Raw genomic sequence first — 23,417 nt, 5'->3', positions numbered from 1 at the left:
AGATGGCTAGACTTCTTATAAGCCTTATTGCAGAACTGGCACTTATATGGCCTATCAGTGCCCACCACCTCCAGGTACTGCTGGAAAGCCAGGCGAGGGTTCTGAGATGGGATGAGGCCTGTAAGGCAAAATGTAAACAACAAACATTGGTTATCAATGTGCAATATTAGAACATACTATTCTTATGCAGGTGAGAAACACGTTTTTCTTTGAAACTGAGGACTTACCAAAGTCAGTAATAAGAATGGGCTCTTGCAGTGGGATGTCAGGTAAGGGTAAATTGTTCTTTGACACTTTAGCTTTGTTTGCTTTTCGTGGAAACTTGTGCTTCTTCTGCTGCAAGTTTTTAAAATGAGAGGCTATATGTGTTTTTCTGTGTCCTGATGTGCGAAAGATCTTATCACAGTGAGGGCAAGAGAAAGGACGAACACCTAGTAAAACAAAGAAAAAGAACATTTGGCATTATATAATTGTGCTCACTTTGACGCATGCCCTTAAAATTGAACTTTCAAAAGGTTAGCAGTATCACATGGAGGGAATTCTTAACTAGAATGGCCCTTGGTGAAAGGCAGACTGCCACCAAAACAGTCCTATTCAGTTTGCACCTATAAATAACTTTGTTTCATGACATGTCCAAGTCCTGTGGAAATTCATTAAACAGTTTTTGCTTAATCCACTTAACTAAAAAAGGAGATTACAACAACATTTCCAAATAGCGAAAAAAAAATGGAATTGGGTAAAACATTTTGTTTTGGGACTTATGATGATTTTCCTCTTTTCTCACTTACAAAAGTTTTTACAATGTTGGATAGTCGTGTTTAACAATGCCATAACATCAAATCAAAAGTGTCAAGCATTTTGGCGTGATGCCTAGGTTCATGGGATTTCACAGTCTGGTTACATCGTGACGTCAGAGCGAGGTGGAAATACTTATTTTGACATTATGTAAAGCTCACAGCCAGAGGAAGGAGGTACTCCCCCTCTGCTTCAGGCTACAAGGTAATCCAAAAAAAGGTAGGATAAAGTATTATTTTCATCTAATCTTGGCATGCACATAATAACACCGACATGTAAGATACAGTGACATAAATGCTGCTAAAAGCAGCTTTTTATGCAGAATTCTCAATCGATTGGAGAGTGTGCAGGTGAATCTATAAAATACTTATGAAGTTTATTTTTGACAGTGTCTGGGAAAAAAAATAGTGTACAATTTCAAAAGATACATTTTGATACCTTTGGAGAGGGTGGGACGTGGTTTCATTTGCAATCTGAGAACGCCTCCAGAATCGAACATCTTGTAGACAGACTAAAAAAACGGGTAATAAAAGTGACTGTGGAGCAAAATTTACGCAAAATTTATACCAAATCATATCCGAGACATTTTTCTGGATCACAATGGTGTATTTTAAATGTATATGAAAATCATCATAGGTCCCCTTTAAAGAGAAAAGACACTCTGAGGCAGTTATCGTTGATGGGTACAGGGCGACACCATGGCACTGAAAAGGCTATTTCTCTAAGTTTGAATGAGAAAGGTGACATGGTGGTGTCACTCATGACAGACATGTAGTTATGTAATTCTGAAATCAAATACAAATGATATACCACAAACCTTTTGGGTGAGGTAAATTTGGCCTCCTAAAGAAGAACTTCACAGCTTATATTGACTGCTTACCCAAAATAGAACAGGCTAGGATACCTTATTTATCCCACAATGTTAATGCATTGTTTAATGAATGTAAATTGCAAAAGTCCAAAAGCAATAGAAAATGTAAAGTGAACCTCCTTACCTGTATGCAGCCGCATGTGCACCTTCATGCTACCAGAAGTGGAGAAACACTTCAGGCAGCACTGACACTCAAATGCCTTTATGCCTGTATGAGTTTTCATATGCGCTGTGAGGGTACTCTTGACAGCAAATGCTCTGAAGCACTGTTTGCACTTGAAAGGCTTCTCGTGGGTGTGGATGCGGATGTGGCGGACAAGGTCACTCGGCTTCTTGAATTCCTTGGAGCAATATGGGCAGCCATGCCAACGGACGCCATTTTCCTCCCTGATGGATCCTAAAGAAGGAAAGCGAGGTCCAGGGCAAGATGTTTTGTCAATTTGTTGAAGCAAAGAACCATGTTAATTCTAAACCAGACTGGTACTTTTACTTATAATTGACATAACATGTTTTTAAAATGACAACATTAATTAAAGTTTAAATGTTTATAGTAACTAGTCACAGTAACTATGATTAAAAAAAACTGTTTGTTTTAGTCTACTATGCTTTCATACCTGGCATTTGAACAGGTTTCTTAAAAATGCTTCTTTTTCTTTCTCTGGAAACTTTATCTGGAAGCGACGTCTTTTTCACCACCACATTGGAACCCTCGGATGTCTGGTTCTGAGGCTTTCTGTCACTGTCATTCTCATTTTGTGTTGGTGCCACACTCAGTCCGCTGTTCTCCAAAGCTTGCTACAAAAATGGAATTCTATTTAGTTCCAAAAAAATCCATTTGGAAATACACATTAGGTGGAAATCGTGGGTACCCTTATGCAAAGAAGGAAAAATCCATAAAAATCACAGAGGTAATTAGAAACTGACAATATTATTTGAGAATAATTTACAAAAAATGAACGCATGGAAATCAGACATTGTTTCTGAATTGTGACTTTAACCTTATATTTTATTGTGCAACATTTACAAACAATAATTACTGCACTCAAGCGCTTCCAATAACTCTCATTATGACTCCAGCATCTGTGGACATGTATTCTGGCCCACTCCTCAAGAACCAACTGATCCAGCTCTCAGGTTTGAAGGATGCCTTCTCAAGAATGCATGTTTCATCTCTTTCAACATATGTTCATAGATTTTAATCAGTGTCAGGGTCAGGACCAGTCCAATTTTTTATGTAACATTTAGAAATTAGCTGATTATGTTAACTGTGCTGTCCAATTGTTATATCTGGTTTTCTTATGACACTCCTGAGTCTCATTTGCAAGCATTAGAGGTTAAACAAATAAAATTGAATATCGTGCAAATGTTCAGTTAATTCATATCAGCAATTCAACTTGAAATATGATATAAACTCATTACATGCAAAGTGAGATATGTCAATCCTTTTATTTTTTACAATTTTGATGATCATGGGTTGCATGATATAAACTCATTACATGCAAAGTGAGATATGTCAATCCTTTTATTTTTTACAATTTTGATGATCATGGAGCCCCCGCAACCCCGGACGGGACAAGCGGTAGAAAATGGATGGATGGATGGCTTAGAGTTTTTGAAAACCCCAAATTTTCTGATATATTCAGTTTGAGGTTTTCATAAGCTGTAAGCCATTGCATCACAATTATATCAAAAGAAGGCTGAAAATGTCTTAAGTTGCATGTTATGACCTACTGTCAAATATTGTTTCACTTTGTAGATCTAATTGCTGGAATAAAAAAAAAATTGCACAATATCTATTTTTTTTTGTCCCACCTGTATATAGTGGACTTTGCATGCAGTTGCAATTCCAAGACATTAGATGGTAGAAGTTAGGGGTGTGGGAAAAAATCGATTCGAATTCGAATCGCGATTCTCACGTTGTGCGATTCAGAATCGATTCTCATTTTTAAAAAATCTATTTTTTTATTTTTATTTTTAATTATTTTTTTATTTGTTAAATTAATCAATCCAACAAAACAATACACAGCAATACCATAACAATGCAATCCAATTCCAAAACCAAACCCGACCCAGCAACACTCAGAACTGCAATAAACAGAGCAATTGAGAGGAGACACAAACACGACACAGAACAAACCAAAAGTAGTGAAACAAAAATGAATATTATCAACAACAGTATCAATATTAGTTACAATTTCAACATAGCAGTGATTAAAAATCCCTCATCATTAGACATTTATAAAAAATTTTAAAAAAAGAACAATAGTGTCACAGTGGCTTACACTTGCATCGCATCTCATAAGCTTGACAACACACTGTGTCCAATATTTTCACAAAGATAAAATAAGTCATATTTTTGGTTCATTTAATAGTTAAAACAAATTTACATTATTGCAATCAGTTGATAAAACATTGTCCTTTACAATTATAAAAGCTTTTTACAAAAATCTACTACTCTGCTTGCATGTCAGCTAGGGGTGTGGGAAAAAATCGATTCGAATTCAAATTGCCATTCTCACGTTGTATGATTCAGTATCAATTCTCATTTTTCAAAAATCAATTTTCTTCCCCCGCTCCCGGCAATGTGTATGTGCCTTCTGGGCTACCGTAGGTATTGCGCAATAAGCAGCGTTGCTACCTGGTGGCTAGCTAGTACTAAGGGGAGTGGACAGTGTAGTGTTGTTGTGTTGCCGCTAAAATGCAGGTAAAAGAAAAAGACACAGAGCAGCCTAAAGAAATACAACCGCCTCCGCAGGCTTTGAAAGCAAACGTTTGGAGACGCTTTGGATTTTACCGTGGCAAGAAAGGGCTTGACATGACTCATGCAATTTGCAGACTTTGCAACGCTAAAGTTCAGTATTTTGGGAATACTTCAAATCCCCACGCTCACTTGGACAGACACCACCCACAGTTATCAGAGGAAAAGGATCATCCACTAACACCACCGGCAGCAAAATTGGGTTTGGTTTTGAAATTGTATTGCATTATTATGGTATTGTTGTGTATTGTTTTCATTAAAAAAAAAAAATCGTTTTTGAATCGAGACTAGTGTTGAATTGAAAAAAAAATCGATTTTGAATCGAATCGTGACCCCAAGAATCGATTCTGAATCGAATCGTGGGACACCCAAAGATTCACAGCCCTAGTAGTAGTGTATAAACTACAGTGTTTTGCCCAGCTAGAAAATAGCCTATAATATCAACAAATGGCACTGTTTGAAATCTGTCAGCGACAGAATTTGGTCGGTGCCTGTAAAAGTACCAAATTTGGTATCCATCCCTAATTTTCTCAAATTGCCTTTGTTTTATTTCTTTAGTCTGTTTATTTTAGGGATCATTGTGGGTTTTGTTCTTTCGTAGCAGGGTAGCAAAACATGTATCCATGTTTGTGTCTTTTACTTCAAGAGATTGCAAAAAAACAACAGAAAGCATTGAAGACCCTGAAGAACAAAATATAAGATTGTCTAAATTCATAACACTTTTGTTTAGTGATTAATGTATGTAATTGTAGAAATTGATACATATGTCATTGTAAATATTTATTTTCAAAATGTATATATGTTCAGTATTACTATGATCAGCCACCAGCAGCCTGCAAAGTTCTGAACTTACCTGCAGGATGTCTTGGTTGATGGCAGTTTCCATGGTAATAGCTGGCTCTGGGGGTTGGGGCTGGGGTGTTTCTCCGCTGACTTGTTCAGAGAGTTCAAGAAGCTGCTGGATGACATCTGTGACTGCCTCTCCGCCCTCTGACCCCGCAGGACCTCCTGTGTCTGTCTCCTGCGGGACACGTCACGATAAAGGACCAGTTATCAGAGGAAATAATTTAACTTAAATTTAAAGCAGACTAATTCCTGTAGATCTCATTGTTACACAATTACACTATGCTAGTACATTGCTCCGTATTATGCTGTATTATGCTCATATTGTGGTCTCTGTGATATTTTCATTACTTTTTTCGCTGCATGGGAAGGTGCAAAATATTACAAGGCATTTACTCAGTATACTGTATGTAAAAATATATTTTATTCCACTATTTTGGGATGAACAGTATTTAACAGTAAAAGTGTTGAAATAGTTATAAAAACAAAAACAAATTTAAGCAAGTGGAATTGTCTAATGAAAAGCACAGCTGTTATTTTTCAGATACCAAGGGGGGAAAAATGTTGCTTTTCATTGGAAAAAATAAAATGTATCATTAAAAAGACTTGTATATGTGTTATGGCTGATTTTGTCATGTATTACATATATATAACAACATTATTGTATACATCGGTTAGAAAAGGAGGCTCACAGACCATAAAGATACCAATTTATTTACACCACAGCAAAAACTTCAATGTACAGTGCGTCAATTATTACCGAAGCGCTGGACGGTACATCGATCACAGATATGTGCATCTTGCTGATGTGTGCGTTCAAACTGCCCAACTTCTTGAATACACAGCTGCAGTCCAAACACGGAAACAACGGCACACCTCTTGCCTGTAAAAGAATAACACCAATAACATATGACTGTTTTCTTTTTTGTCTCTCAGTTGAACCAATAATCTACTACCTTATTATTACACTTGAACAAATAGGGGTTTTGTCAACAATACAGTACAAAGGGTACAATGTTCAATCGCCCCTTTGCGCTTTACTTACTGTGGTCTGTTTGACTTAAGATTATAAAGGAAGTTATTTATCCAATTGTACACTGTAATAATAACGCAACTTTACGGTAAAAAACCTGCAGCTCAGTCGTCCGGATTTTACCTTTAAAAAAACGGCCATACAGTTTTTCAATTTACAGTAATACACCCTAAAAACAACTATAGATTTTAAGGTAAAAAAGTCTCAGCCAGAATTTTACTTTAAAAAACAATGGAACCGTTTTTCCATTTGCAGTAATATGCCGTTAAAAAACGCTGTACATTTTCCAAAACATTTCTGGTGATTGAGCAGCCAATGTTTGACCGCACAGTCAACAAATTTATTTTTACAGTGTATGTAGTAAAAACAAAATTAAAAAAATAACAATACACACACACACAAAGTCCATCCATCCATCGATTTTCTACCGCTTGTCCCTTTCGGGGTCGCTGGGGGTGCTGGAGCCTATCTCGGGTGGAAGGCAGAGTACACCCTGGTATATATTCAGTTGTGGTCAAAAGTTTACATACACTTGTAAAGAACATAATGTCATTGCTGTCCTGAGTTTCCAATAATTTCTACAACTCTTATTTTTTTGTGATAGAGTGATTGGAGCACATACTTGGTCACAAAAGACATTCATGAAGTTTGGTTCTTTTATGAATTTATTAAGGGTCTACTGAAAATGTGACCAAATCTGCTGGGTCAAAAGTATACATACAGCAATGTTAATATTTGGTTACATGTCCCTTGGCAAGTTTCACTGCAAAAAGGTGCTTTTGGTAGCCACCCACAAGCTTCTGGCAAGCTTCTGGTTGAGTTTTGGACCACTCCTCTTGACAAAATTGGTGCAGTTCAGCAAAATGTTGGTTTTCTGACATGGACTTGTTTCTTCAGCATTCTCCACACATTTAAGTTAGGACTTTGGGAAGGCCATTCTAAAACCTTAATTCTAGCCTGATTTAGCCATTCCTTTACCACTTTTGACATGTGTTTGGGGTCATTGTCCTATTGGAACACCCAACTGCGCCCAAGACCCAACCTCCATGCTGATGATTTTAGGTTGTCATTCATTCATTCATTCATACATTCACACATACATATACATACATGTATACATATATATATACATATATATATACATATATATATACGTATATATATACGTATATATATATGTATATATATACGTATATATATATACGTATATATATATATACGTATGTATATATATATATATATATACGTATATATATATATACGTATATATATGTATATATATATATATATATATATATACGTATATATATATACATATATATATATACGTATATATATATACGTATATATATATACGTATATATATATATATATATATATATATATATATATATATATATATATATATATATATATATATATATATATATATATATATATATACGTATATATATATATATATATATATATATATATATATATATATATATATATATATATATATATGTGTATATATATACATATATATATATATATATATATATATATATATATATATATATATGTATATATATACATATATATATATATATATATGTATGTCCTCCCCGTGACTGTGTGGGTTCCCTACGGGTACTCCGGCTTCCTCCCACCTCCAAAGACATGCACCTGGGGATAGGTTGATTGGCAACACTAAATTGGCCCTAGTGTGTGAATGTGAGTGTGAATGTTGTCTGTTTATCTGTGTTGGCCCTGTGATGAGGTGGCGACTTCTCCAGGGTGTACCCCGCCTTCCGCCCGATTGTAGCTGAGATAGGCTCCAGCGCCCCCCGCGACCCCGAAGGAAATAAGCGGTAGAAAATGGATGGATGGATATATATATATATATATATATATATATATATATATATATATATATATATATATATATATATATACATATATATATATATATATATATATATATATATATATATATATATCCATCCATCCATATATATATATATATATATATATATATATATATATATATATATATATATATATATCTCCATACACACACACACACACACACATATATATATACGCCGGTATACACAAATATATACACAGTGGGGCAAAAAAATATTTAGTCAGCCACCAATTCTACAAGTTCTCCCACTTAAAGGCCTACTGAAATGTTTTTTTTTTTATTTAAACGGGGATAGCAGATCCATTCTATGTGTCATACTTGATCATTTCGCGATATTGCCATATTTTTGTTGAAAGGATTTAGTAGAGAACCTTGACGATAAAGTTCGCAACTTTTGCTCGCTGATAAAAAAAGCCTTGCCTGCACCGGAAGTAGCGTGACGTCACAGGTTGAAAGGCTCCTCACATTTCCCCATTGTTTACGATGCAGCGAGAGCGATTCGGACCGAGAAAGCGACGATTACCCCATTAATTTGAGCGAGGATGAAAGATTTGTGGATGAGGGACGTGAGAGTGAAGGACTAGAGTGCAGTGCAGGACGTATCTTTTTTCGCTCTGACCGTAACTTAGGTACAAGGGTTCATTGGATTCCACACTTTCTCCTTTTTCTATTGTGGATCACGGATTTCTATTTTAAACCACCTCGGATACTATATCCTCTTGAAAATGAGAGTCGAGAACGCGAAATGGACATTCACAGTGACTTTTATCTCCACAACAATACATCGGCGAAGCTCTTTAGCTACGGAGCTAATGTGATAGCATCGTGCTTAAATGCAGATAGAAACAAAAGAAATAAACCCCTGACTGGAAGGATAGACAGAAAATCAACAATACTATTAAACCATGGACATGTAAATACATGGTTAATGCTTTCCAGGCTGGCGAAGCTTAACAATGCTGTTGCTAACGACGCCATTGAAGCTAACTTAGCAACGGGACCTCACAGAACTATGCTAAAAACATTAGCTATCCACCTACGCCAGCCAGCCCTCATCTGCTCATCAACACCCGTGCTCACCTGCGTTCCAGCGATCGACGGAGCGACGAAGGACCCGATCATAGATGCGGTCGGCGGCCCGGAGACGGAGGAAGTCAAGGTGAGGTCGGCAGCTAGCGCGTCTGCTATCCATCTCAAAGTCCTCCTGGTTGTGTTGCTGTAGTCCGCCGCTAATACACTGATCCCACCTACAACTTTCTTCTTTGCAGTCTTCATTGTTCATTAAACAAATTGCAAAAGATTCACCAACACAGATGTCCAGAATACTGTGGAATTTTGAGATGAAAACAGAGCTTTTTGTATTGGATTCAATGGGGTCCGAATACTTCCGTTTCAACGATTGACGTCACGCGCATACGTCATCATACATAGACGTTTTCAACCGGAAGTTTAGCGGGAAATTTAAAATTGCACTTTATAAGTTAACCCGGCCGTATTGGCATGTGTTGCAATGTTAAGATTTCATCATTGATATATAAACTATCAGACTGCGTGGTCGGTAGTAGTGGGTTTCAGTAGGCCTTTAAAAAGATGAGAGAGGCCTATATTCTTCATCATAGGTACACTTCAGCTATGAGAGACAGAATGGGAGAAAATAATCCAGGAAATCACAGGATTTTTTTATGAATTAATTGGTAAATTCCTCTGTAAAATTAGTATTTGGTCACTTATAAACAAGCAAGATTTCTGGCTTTCACAGACCTGTAACTTCTTTTTTAAGAGGCTCCTCTGTCCTCGACTTGTTACCTGTATTAATGGCACCTGTTTGGCCTCGTTATCAGCATAAAAGACACCTATCCAAAACCTCAAACAGTCACACTCCAAATTCCACTATGGCCAAGACCAAAGAGCAGTCAAAGGACACCAGAAACTAAATTGTACACCTGCACCAGGCTGGGAAGACTGAATCTGCAATAGGTAAGCAGCTTGGTTTGAAGAAATCAACTGTGGGAACAATTATTAGAAAACGGAAGACATACAAGACCACTGATAATATCCTTCGATCTGGGGCTGCATGCAAGATCTCACCCCGTGGGGTCAAAATGATCACAAGTACAGTGAGCAAAAATCCCAGAATCACAAGGGGGGACCTAGTGAATGACCTGCAGAGAGCTGGGACCAAAGTAACAAAGGCTACCATCAGTACACACTACGCCGCCAAGGACTCAAACTTTGCAGTGCCAAACGTATCCCCCTGCTTAAGACAGTACATGTCCAGGCCCGTCTGAAGTTTGCTAGAGAGCATTTGGATGATCCAGACAAGTATTGGGAGAATGTCATATGGTCAAATGAAAGCAAAATAGAACTTTTTGGTAAAAACTCAACTTGTTGTGTTTGGAAGAGAAGGAATGCTGAGTTGCTTCCAAAGAACACACTACCTACTGCGAAGCATGGAGGTGGAAACGTCATGTTTTGGGGCTGTTTTTCTGCAAAAGAACCAGGACGACAGATCTGTGTAAAGGAAAGAGTGAATGGGGGCATGTATCGTGAGATTTTGAGTGAAAACCTCCTTCCATCAGCAAGGACATTGAAGATGAAACGTGGCTGGGTCTTTCAGCATGACAATGATCCCAAACACAACGCCCGGGCCACAAAGGAGTGGCTTTGCAAGAAGCATTTCAAAGTCCTGGAGTAGCCTAGCCAGTCTCCAGATTTCAACCCCATAAAAAAATCTTTGGATGGAGTTGAAAGTCTGTGTTGCTCAGTGATAGCCCCAAAACATCACTCCTAAATGGGCCAAAATACCAGCAACAGGCAACCAGCAAAGGCAGTGTGTTATTCTTATTATGTATGTATATATATAAAACAAACTAGGGAAGTCCCGATCCGATATTTGTAATATATTATGTCCCACGATTCGATTCATAATCGATTCTTGGGGTCACGATTCGATTCAAAATCGAATTTTTTTCAATTCAACACGATTCTCGATTCAAAAACTATTTATTTTTTTTAAATGAAAACAATACACAACAATACCATAATAATGCAATACAATTTCAAAACCAAACCCAATTTTTTTTCTGCCGGTGGTGTTAGTGGATGATCCTTTTCCTCTGATAACTGTGGGTGGTGTCTGTCCAAGTGAGCGTGGGGATTTGAAGTATTCCCAAAATACTGAACTTTAGCGTTGCAAAGTCTGCAAATTGCATGAGTCATGTCAAGCCCTTTCTTGCCACGGTAAAATCCAAAGCGTCTCCAAACGTTTGCTTTCAAAGCCCGCGGAGGCGGTTGTATTTCTTTAGGCTGCTCTGTGTCTTTTTCTTTTACCTGCATTTTAGCGGCAACACAACAACATTACACTGTACACTCCCCTTAGTACTAGCTAGCCACCAGGTAGCAAAGTGCTTATTGCGCAATACCTACGGTAGCCCAGAAGGCACATACACATTGCCGGGAGCGGGGGAAGAAAATTGATTTTTGAAAAATGAGAATTGATACTGAATCATACAACGTGAGAATGGCAATTTGAATTCGAATCGATTTTTTCCCACACCCCTAGCTGACATGCAAGCATAGTAGATTTTTGTACAAAGCTTTTATAATTGTAAAGGACAATGTTTTATCAACTGATTGCAATAATGTAAATTTGTTTTAACTATTAAATGAACCAAAAATATGACTTATTTTATCTTTGTGAAAATATTGGACACAGTGTGTTGTCAAGCTTATGAGATGTGATGCAAGTGTAAGCCACTGGGACACTATTGTTCTTTTTTAAATTGTTTTTATAAATGTCTAATGATAATGTCAATGAGGGATTTTTAATCACTGCTATGTTGAAATTGTAACTAATATTGATACTGTTGTTGATAATATTCATTTTTGTTTCACTACTTTTGGTTTGTTCTGTGTCGTGTTTGTGTCTCCTCTTAATTGCTGTTTATTGCAGTTCTGAGTGTTGCTGGGTCGGGTTTGGTTTTGGAATTGGATTGCATTGTTATGGTATTGCTGTGTATTGTTTTGTTGGATTGATTAATTTAAAAAAATAAAATAACAAAAAAATAAAAAATTATTAAAAAATAAATAAAATAAAATAAAAATCGATTTTTTTAAAATGAGAAAATCGATTCTGAATCGCACAACGTGAGAATCGCGATTCTAATTCGAATCGATTTTTTCCCACACCCCTAATATATATATAGGCTTACATGTAAAATCTCCAATATAAGCTCCGATACAAACAGCTCTGCAGCGTGTTTACTTGTGCAAAGCTGGACAGACAGTTAACATCTAAATGTTGTCCAATAAGCGCACACATTTTATATTTTCTTGTATTTAAGTGAAGTCATTTATAAAAGGTAAAAATGGTAGGCTATATTATAGGCTAACAGGAGCTAGCCACACAACAGCTAAGCACGCAATAGCACACAAGCTAGACATACATAATAAGGGTTCTTAAACAATACTGCAGTCTAAAACACAACATTTATCAATGTTGTATATTACATACAGACACAAAGTCCCAAAGGCAGAAGCATATTAGAAAGAATCCAGTAACAAACGTGTCGGCCTCATTCAATTTACTGTGTTATTCCCTTAATTCAATTAATTATTCTGACTACTAGCTGTCCCCAAAATATACTTCAAAAGCATACATCTGTCAGTTTTATTCATACCTACCAATAATTATCTGAGTAATTCCACTTGATTAAACCTTTTCTAACATTACACACTACAAATAATAAAAGTATGTAGTTTTATGCCTTAAGGTTAGTGTTTTTCATACCTACTATTGTTCTCTGTTCAACTAAACCCTCTTAACATTCCATCCATCCATGTTCTACTGCTTGTCATTCAACACATCAAAATAATAAGTACGTATGCACTATGATTCCTGCTGATATCGTATCGGATTAATATTGGTATCGGCCAACATTGAAGGCTCCAATATCAGTATTGTATCGGAAGTGAAAAAGTTGTAGCGGGTCACTCCTAATAACTAACCAGTGTGATGTGGCCCCCAATGAAAACACATTTGACACCCCTAAAAAACTCTGTTTCTCAGTTTGTAGAAACACACATTCGAGTGTACCTGGGACATTATATAAAATCAAAAATCAAACCCATATACCTGTACATCAAAATGTAATTCATTTTTCACATTGTTCCTATTGTGTAACAGCTTGGGCTCAAGCATTGCACTCTATGCTGAGACTCTGAAAATTATGGATAAAAAGCCCATACTCTGGCATGACTATCAAATATTGAAAAAACACAATCAATTAAATTATGAAAGCTTTATTCATTCCTCAATGTATTGTCTGACTCCTTAGTGGGAGGGCCGATGTTTGACTTTGAAACACCTTGCTCTGTAATAATGTACACAGTTCAAGGCAATTTGTGAAGTCAAATGTTTCACTAATATGTGAACAGGAGCATTTTTTAAATTAGTAAATAAGCGCTCACTTTTGGAGTGAGGATGCACGTTAGGGCAAATGAAAGTGGAGGATAAGAGAAAACGTAGCACCGCCTACATAGGTAGGCTTTATGATTGAAGACTGTCTGAGTAGTCCCTTGACACATGACAGTAAAGACATCTTCATGGAGGTCAAACAAGTAGCAATTTACAAGATCAGGCGAAGGACAACAACAACTAATGCCGTGGAAACAGATGTCAAGGATGCAGGGCGTAAGAGGGTTTATGTTGAGAAATCTAAACGGATAAAAAAAAAGGCATGGCTGAAATGTGCAGTATGAAAAAGAAAACTAAAACATGGGTATAGGATTTTTCATTGTAGTAGGTAAATGTCCAATATGTGCAACTGAGATTGCAACCACGTTCAAGAAGTGTCTGTTGAGAGTCAGCCTGAATTTACCACAAATGCACTTTACAAAGTGGAGATAATTTCATTTCCTCCACACAGCAGCTCCAACCCATTTTAGATTTCCCTTTTCAAATATTCAAAAGAGCCCTTCAAAAAGGCCTTATTGAAATATTCTCAGCCGACCAAGCTTTGCTGCTTTATTGCACAGAATATTATATTGTGCATCAATGGAGGTCACTGCTTTACATTGAGGTTGCCAGAGCCTTCCCCAAGTGACAACCACCCACATCAGGGGACTTAACCGGGGAGCAAACCTCCTCAAAAAGAGATTAACGACAGAGCCATTTAGTGATTATCATCATTATTCAATAGGGGTGTAAAAATTGGTTGATATATCTATTTATATTCCAAAATTTTAAATATATAGATCTGTGCTTCGCAAGTTTGCTTTCCAGAAGATAGGTATTGATCTTAGATTGTTTTAAAAAGGAATAGATTGATTTTATTGAGACTAGAAAAAGGAAAATCTGCATTGTCCAGTATCCAGTAGGGATGTCCGATAATATCGGCCTGCCGATATTATCGGCCGATAAATGCGTTAAAATGTAATATCGGAAATTATCGGTATCGTTTTTTTTTATTATAGGTATCGTTTTTTGTTTTGTTTTTTTAATTAAATCAACATAAAAAACACAAGATACACTTACAATTAATGCACCAACCCAAAAAACCTCCCTCCTCATTCACACAAAAGGGTTGCTTCTTTCTGTTATTAATCAGGCATGTGATTTGACCACAATGAAAAAGACTGAAAAAATTTCCGGGGGTCTGGGGGACGAAGGCCCCCAGCCAGGTCCAGGGCTGTGCCCTGGTGGGGAAACAAGGGGGGCAACGCCCCCGGAAGCTCCTGGTTTTTCACCAATTTAACATGCTAAAATTAACAAAGACAGCACCATTTGAAGAAAATATTTTAGTGTTTAAAGACATGAAAACATAATTAATAGAACATACATAACCCAATTATCCTAATGAATCACTGTATATGGTTCAGTCCCAACAGTATTTAGTCACTAATATTTACATCTTGTGTTCATTTCACATCCACAGGTGTCACATCGATCAGTGTTATTATCTACAGTTTATTTACAGTATTACCACATTACTTCAGTTCATGTAATGTAATGTAATGTAAACATTTCATTCTTTTCGCCAAAATAGGATATACATTTATGAAAATGATTAAACATGTTTAGTATTGTTTACTCATATTTGAAAAAAGGGAAATAATAATAATGTGAGGACACTGACATATTGCATGAAACAAGTGTGAAAATATTTACCTTCAAGATTGTTACACCACTGACAATAGATTCAACAGACTACAAAAGAACATACTATTACAAAATAGTATTATATGCAAATGTATTTCAAATACATTGTTAACTGGAATCAAAAATGCAACTCTTTGAATTTCTGCAATTTCATAATATATTTTCACATGGCTTTTTATTTTTAGAAAAACCCATTTATATTTCGCAAAGCAATAATTGGTTAATATTTAAAACAAACATGCGTATTTCGCAAGCAAATATTTTTTAGCTTACCTCATTATTAACAACCCTGTCTGCAACTGAAGTGGGCGGATCTTTCCTCTCGATGTCTACGGCAGTTTAAACAAAAGATGAAGTCCGTAAGGTTTGCTCACTTTCGGTTGACATCCAAAAGTACCAGCTAGTGAAAAGTTTGTTTTCCTTGCTTTAAGTTGTTTCATATTTTTTTGGCGTTTCGCATGTACTTCCAAAGCCTTGAAACCTCGTGATCCATAGTCAATATTATCATTACACCACGTGCACAAAACCTTTCCGGGACGATCGATTTTCCGAATGAAATCACCGAACAAAGTCGTAACTTTCTTCTTCCCAACAGTATCAGTGATTTCCCTTTCCATCCAGTCCCATCGGAACTTATTTTTGACATGTTTATCAATTTCTTTTACTCGTAAAGCGTCCTTTCTCTCGAGAACCGACATTGTTTACATATGAAAAATGGCCGTATAGTAACCATTATGAATGATGACGTTATTAACGTCATCATTCATAACAGATGTCCTGATTGGTCACAAGGAACATATCGACCAATCAACTACAGTGTAATATAAACTACGTCTCGAATCTTGATTTAGGGTGGGAAAAAAAAAACGGAAAAACGGGAGATTAAAAAAGACGGAATTCCGACTTTAGACGGAAAAATCACATGCCTGATTTATATTCTGGTTCCTACATTATATATCAATATATATCAATACAGTCTGCAGGGATACAGTCCGTAAGCACACATGATTGTGCGTGCTGCTGGTCCACTAATAGTACTAACCTTTAACAGTTAATGTTACTCATTTTCATTAATTACTAGTTTCTATGTAACTGTTTTTATATTGTTTTACTTTCTTTTTTATTCAAGAAAATGTTTTTAATTTATTTATCTTATTTTATTTTATAATTTTTTTTAAAAAGTACCTTATCTTCACCATACCTGGTTGTCCAAATTAGACATAATAATGTGTTAATTCCACGACTGTATATATCGGTTGATATCGGTATCGGTTGATATCGGTATCGGTAATTAAAGAGTTGGACAATATCGGAATATCGGCAAAAAGCCATTATCGGACATCCCTAGTATCCAGTATTAATTTCACAGTCACACGGCTTGATTTTGTTTGCGAAAAAGTTACTGAATCGTTTAAACTCATCGTTTCGGATTGTATCATTCTGAAAAAAATAACATTGTCCCTGAATCGTATTGGCAATCATAAATTCTGAAGTGCATTGAATCAAATCATTACACCCCTATTATTCAAACAGAAGCAAGATAACTGTTTCTAATTTTTCCATAACAAATGTTCTCATTCTCAATCGTACACTGTCCAACTGCAGTCCCGATTTATTGTCAACTGAGAAGACACAAAAAATATGAAAACATCACGTGTCTATGAATGTTCTCATTCAACCAGGTCATTGTCATTTCAGAGCAGTGAAGCTATAGTTTCATTCGCCGTCACCTCCTTATTCACCTGTATTCCAACCCTGGATGCAGTAGAGAAAGTGAGGGAACGTCTACTAGGTGTTCGCATCTTGCGCGATAGATCCACACTAAACCCAGAACAGATTTGCCTTTTGCTGGAACTTTGCCTTAACACTACATCCTTTCAATTAATGGTAACGTTTTACAGACAAAAACATGATTGTGTCATGGGATCACTTGTATCCCCAATAGTAGCAAACCATTACATGGAGGACATGGGAAAAAAAGCGTTGAGCTCTTTTAAGGGAACAGCACCAAGTCATTGGTACAGATATACGGATGACACATGGGTGAAAATCAGAAACCAAGAAGTGCAGGCCTTCACTGAGCACATTAACTCAGTGGACAAAAATAATCAAGTTCACGCGTGAGGATGTCAAAGACTGTGATGTCCACATTGGAGAAAACAGGGGCCTCCATGTTGGGGTTTACCGAAAACCCACACATACCGATCAATACCTACATTTTGACTCACACCACCCACTGGAACACAAACTGGGCGTTATCAGAACCCTACAACACAGAGCTGATGATATTCCGACCAGCTAACAGGCCAAAGAGAAAGAGCATAGGTGTTTGAGGTAAGCCCTCAAAACCTGAAATTACCCCAACTGGTCTTTTGTGAAAAGTGCATCCAGTTCCAGGAATAACAAGAACAGAGTGGATGAGGAGACAAAAAGTGACATTCCATATGTATCAGGTCTATCTGAGAAACATTTTTAACCAACACAACATCCCAGTACACTTCAAACCAGGCAACACTCTGAGACGGAGACTGGTGCATCCTAAAAACCGGACACACCAGACCCACAAAAAAAAAATCTAGTGTATGCTATCCAGTATAATGATGAATGCACTGATTCATATATTGGGGAAACAAAAACAACAACTAAGCCGACACATGGCACAGCATAGACGGGCAAACGCTTCAGGCCAAGACTCAGCTGTCTACCTGCACCTCAGGTAGAAACAGCACTCCTTCGAGAACAAAAATGTACAGATTCTGGACAGGGAGAACGGATGGTACGAAAGAAGAGTAAGGGAAGCCATCTATGTCAAGGTTAAAAAAACATCCATGAAGAGAGGAGGTGGTCTGCGACACCACCAGTCTCCCACATACAACACCGTCCTTTCAACCATTCCTAAAAGACTCTGCAATTTAGCCTCCAACAAATAACAGGAGTTAGAAACATTCTGGTCACAGAAGGTGACCAGAATGCCATTTGTACAATTTTTTTTTACAACTAACAACCTTAATTAAAAAGATATATTTGCAACTGAAAAGAAAATGCTGCACCATTTAATTAAACATTTTCACAGATTACATTTGCATTTTAAACTGTGTCAAATGCTGTGTTAATCTCTTACCTCCGAATGAACCCTCTGAACATGGGAATGCAGGTTCCCCTTTTGGGAAAAGGAAGCTGGGCAAAATATGCAGAGGTGAGGCTTTTCCCCAGTGTGTCTCACCATGTGAGTCTGCAGTACCACCTTCTGGTTAAAAGCCTTGCTGCAGTGTGAGCACTTGTAGGGCCTTTCTCCTAAGGAAACAAAATTGACGCCACAGCCGTTAAAAATGGGACAAGAACAAAAACATGAAAGCTGGATCATTCATCCATTTTCTACCGCTTTCCCTCTCGTGGTCGCGGGGGAAATTGGAGACTATTTCAGCTGCATTTGGGCGGAATGATAATAAATATTAATGATAAATGGGTTATACTTGTATAGCGCTTTTCTACCTTCAAGGTACTCAAAGCGCTTTGACAGTATTTCCACATTCATGGAAGGCGCTAACCAGCAGCCATCAGGAGCAAGGGTGAAGTGTCTTGCCCAAGGACACAACGGACATGACTAGGATGGTAGAAGGTGGGGATTGAACCCCAGTAACCAGCAACACTCCGATTGCTGGCACAGCCACTCTACCAACTTCGCCACGCCGTCCCAAGGAAGGCGGGGTACAGCCTGGACAAGTCGTCACCTCATTGCAGGGCCAACACAAATAGACCGACAACATTCACATTCACACTCACATTCACATGCTAGGGCCAATTTAGTGTTGCCAATCAACCTATCTTAAAGCTGGATCATACAAATTAAAATAACATTTTCTGTAACACAGGAATCTGATGTGTTTACAGCCCAGACATTCATAATTAAACATATTTCTCTGAGCATAAGCTTACATTTGCGTAAGGTCCAATTTGAGTAAATGCATGTGAATACATGCTGTTTTTCTAAAAATAAAACGTATATATACATATCCACATACATATATATATATACACACGCACGCACTATTATATATATATATATATACACACACATACCATATTTTTCTCCCTTGTGTTAGTGTTAATATCCTTTTCATGTAAATCACCTTGTACTTGACTACAAGCAGACCAGTGGAAATGTTGAGATCACCAGTAACAGCTTAAGTTTATTCTCGAAGGCAAAACAAGCTCCATAATGAACGAAAAACTTACTTTTTGCAGAATCAAGATTGTCAAAGTTAAATTATACTATGGAATTCTTAACACTACAAATTGTGCACAAGGCTAAAAATAACCAGCTACCTGTAAACATCCAAAAGTTATTTTAAAAAAAAGGGATGGAGTGAGTTAATCATTCTCCAGTGTGGACGCCTTAAAGGAGACGTTTTTCGTCAATCCTTAGTGCTATGTCAGCTCTTGTTATTGTCAATAGTGCTGAGTGTGTGTGTGTGTGTGTGTGTGTGTGTGTGTGTGTGTGTGTGTTTTCTTCTTTCTTTTTTTACTAGTGGAGAGCACTTTGTGGTGCAACTTGCCTGTGCACGAAAAGTGCTCTATAAATAAAGTTTGATTGATTAATTTTTTAGTATAATAGCTTTTTTTGTGCTAGTCAGCATGTCAAAAGTCCTGAAATTTGTTGGAGTGGCATGGCTTTAAAGGCTAATGAAGTCTAGGAAAACCAATCCACTTCTCACCCACGCTTTAGAAAATGTCTGTTTTTAAACAACATGCTGTGCGGTAAAATGTTGGTAAACCTTGAAGTACCAGTAGAATAAAACCCTCTAAAAACATCCGGAAACCGCCAACAACATTCTTTTTACATGCCATGTTCTGATTATCAACCAAGTAGGAGGACGTAAACTAGATGAGCTCTGTTCCTGACGCAACAGTTATGACAAAACATTTTAATTTCCTGACAACGGATTGTGATCACAGCTACAGGACAGCTTGCTAACATATTTGACTTTAACTCTGCCAAGCGGGAGGCACAGATTCGCTAAAGTAAGCAAACCGCAGGCGCCGAAAAGCCGGGGGCTAACTAGCTAAATGCTAGCTCAAAGCCGTAGCCAAGCAACCTAAAGCTAAACAACAAAACCGAAAGAGTTGGACATATTTAAAATGCTTCTGACCACACAAGTGATCTACATGAAAGGCTGACACAACCCTGGCAGGTGCAAGGTACCTGAAAAAAAAACACCATAGAGCCGCCGCTTGCCGCGGAAGCTAACAACACCAACGGCTTCACTTCGCTGCCGAGCAACGATGAGCACGACAAGAAGTCGTCAAAGGGGCAGTAAAGTGTTAACAGAGGTGGAACAAGACTAAAAAAGCGTTAGTAGGAACTCTAAAAAATAATGTAAATGAGACACGAAGCGACGTCAACAATATCCAGGAACAGATTATCAATGGTGTACAAAAAGATGTTGCAGATCTCCAAGAACAGATTTTTAAAGACAGAAAAGAATGTCGTAAAATATGATGGAATTTAGAAAGTTTAGAGAAGAAATTAAGATTCTCAGTGAAAACAACACAGCATTAAAACGGGAGAAGGGAATAAGCGGTAGAAAATGGATGGATGGATGGGTGGAGAAGCTGAAAGAGAAGAATGCAACATTGCGCCAACAGTCGAATGCCAAGCAGCAAGACAACACCCATTAGGACAACAGCAGTGTTGTGGAGAACATTAAAATGGAGATAGAAGCATTGCGCCAACAGTTGCAACTAAATAACACTGATTTGAAGAACTTCAGGGAGGAGATGGCAGCTTTGAGACAACAGCTCAATGCCAGACAACAAGATATCATCAATCTGGGAAATATCAGTGTTTTGGAAAACATCAAAGAGGAAGCTGATCAATTTACACGACAGAATGACATCTTCATTGCAGGGCTATGCATCAATCCTCGATCCTACGCAAGAGCAGTCGACAATGGAAAACCAGACGACATGGACGCTGCTTCAACGGCGCAACAAGTGGTCAACTTTCTGCAATTGCAGGGAATTGAGGACGATATTAACACCATTGATGTTTGCATCTCACTGAATAGAAGAGGCAAAAACACCACACCAGTAACCATTGTGAAGCTTGCCAACAGGAAATCCAAATTGGCATTGCTGACACAGGGAAAAAAGCTGAAGGGTACAAATGTGTAAATGAAGGAGCACCTTACTAAACGCAATGGTGAAATCACAAGGAAAGCACGCAACTTGAGGAAACGGGGAAACATTCAGGGAACTTAAGAGTGTCAACTGCAAAATCGACTTCAAATTGAATCATAAGCTAGAGTCCTAGCTTTCAAAGACATTAAGGATCTGGGCAAATATTAGAACTCCCAGAGCAACAACAACAACAACAACGGTAATGAAATCATTGAAGACATTTATAGGGCAACACAAAAGACTGCTGAACAGGAATATATTAATCCAAAAACCTTCAACTGCATATATCCCAATAGTCCGGAATTAGATAAGAATACAGATTTAGATAAAATATGTTTATTTCATACCAGGAATAATTGTTTTGATTATACAGGCTAACAATATAACAGAAACATTAAAATCGACAACAAACGGTCGATTATTCATTTAAACAGCAGTAGCATTTTTTTTGAATACTTCAACAAACTCTTCAAAGTTATCGCTATCTCAGAAACATGGATAGATGCTAAAAAAGGAATGAATTTTGACGTGGAAGGATACGAACTAAATTATATCAACAGAACCAACAAGAACGGAGGAGGAGTAGCTGTGTGTGTGATGAAGAACAAACTACAAAGTGGTAAATAAAAATGTCATTAGCTTTTGATAATATCTTAGAATGTAGAACCATTATAATATGTCATGAAAAAGCAAAAAGGTACTGATCGGTTGTATATATAGATCACCTAAGTCAAACATTAATACGTTTGAGGACTGGATTAAGGGAACTTTTACTGAAATCAGTCAAAAAATAACTTTCTTATGTGGAGACTTCTACATTGACCTCTTGAACCCTAACAAACAAAAGTCCACAGATGACTTTATAGACACAATGTATAGCCTGAGTTTATATCCTAAAATCACAAGGCTAAGCAGAATCTCTGGATACAACTCCACACTTATTGATATTTTTACTAATAATTTTGATAATAATACCACAAGCGGTCTGCTAATATCCGACATCAGCGATCATCTGCCAGTTTTCATAATCTATAATCTTTGACTTCAGGAAAAACACTGCAGACCCCGCCCCCCTCTACATCAACGGCAAGGAGGTGGAGAGAGTCAGTTCCTTCAAGTTCCTCGGCACCCTCATATCTGCTGACCTCTCCTGGACCCAAAATACAACTGCGGTCATCCGGAAGGCCCAGCGGAGACTCCAGTTCCTGAGGGTGCTGAGGAAGAACAGACTGGAGAGGCAGCTGATGGTGACCTTCTATCGCTCGACTGTCGAGAGCCTGCTGACGCACTACATAACAGTTTGGTACGCCAGCTGCACTGAAGCAGACAAACAGGCGATTCAGAGAGTCATAAAGTCTGCACAAAAAATCATTGGCTGCCCCCTCCCCTCCCTGAAGGATTAACACAACTCCCGCTGCCTGAACAGAGCAAAAAGCATCACCAAGGACAGCACACACCCTGGCTTCCACCTGTTCAACCTGCTACCATCAGGCAGGCGCTATAAGTGCATCAGAGCCAGAACAACAGACTCAGAGACAGTTTCTTTCCCAGAGCTGTCACCATCTTGAACTCTAACTTATAATAATAATTCAACCCTATATCCTACCCTAATACCTTACTGTGCAATATTACCCTTCGAATGCAATACGTCCGACACTGATTGTTATTTATTACTGCGGTACTCTTATCTTGTTCTGTATATTGTACAGTATTTTGTATTTCTATAGTGTTTTGTATATTGTACAGGATTGCTTATTATTTTTATTGGATAGTAGTCTGTTTATTTCAATTGTTAGTTTTTAAAGGCCTACTGAAATGAATTTTTTTTATTCAAACGGGGATAGCAGATCTATTCTATGTGTCATA

At 37.5% G+C, this 23,417-nt stretch overlaps 1 protein-coding gene across 1 annotated transcript in view; it reads right to left on the bottom strand.

Moving 5' to 3' along the window:
• Positions 1 to 23,417, bottom strand: part of LOC133660259 (zinc finger protein 236-like) — a 96,974-nt gene that overhangs the window by 57,045 nt on the left and 16,512 nt on the right. Inside the window, exons 6-12 of the mRNA XM_062063568.1 lie at positions 18,493 to 18,665; positions 6,028 to 6,150; positions 5,278 to 5,445; positions 2,281 to 2,461; positions 1,791 to 2,063; positions 228 to 431; positions 1 to 118 (exon numbers count right to left, since the gene is read on the bottom strand). The exon at positions 1 to 118 is cut by the window's left edge and continues 15 nt beyond it. Coding sequence (XP_061919552.1) covers positions 1 to 118; positions 228 to 431; positions 1,791 to 2,063; positions 2,281 to 2,461; positions 5,278 to 5,445; positions 6,028 to 6,150; positions 18,493 to 18,665 — 1,240 coding nt within the window. The remainder of the gene's footprint in view (positions 119 to 227; positions 432 to 1,790; positions 2,064 to 2,280; positions 2,462 to 5,277; positions 5,446 to 6,027; positions 6,151 to 18,492; positions 18,666 to 23,417) is intronic.

The sequence above is a fragment of the Entelurus aequoreus genome, linkage group LG11 (assembly GCF_033978785.1).
Source record: "Entelurus aequoreus isolate RoL-2023_Sb linkage group LG11, RoL_Eaeq_v1.1, whole genome shotgun sequence".
NCBI classification, from domain to species: Eukaryota; Metazoa; Chordata; class Actinopteri; order Syngnathiformes; family Syngnathidae; genus Entelurus; species Entelurus aequoreus.
Note: the sequence above shows the minus strand (reverse complement) of the source record. Positions and strands in the feature narration are given on the sequence as shown.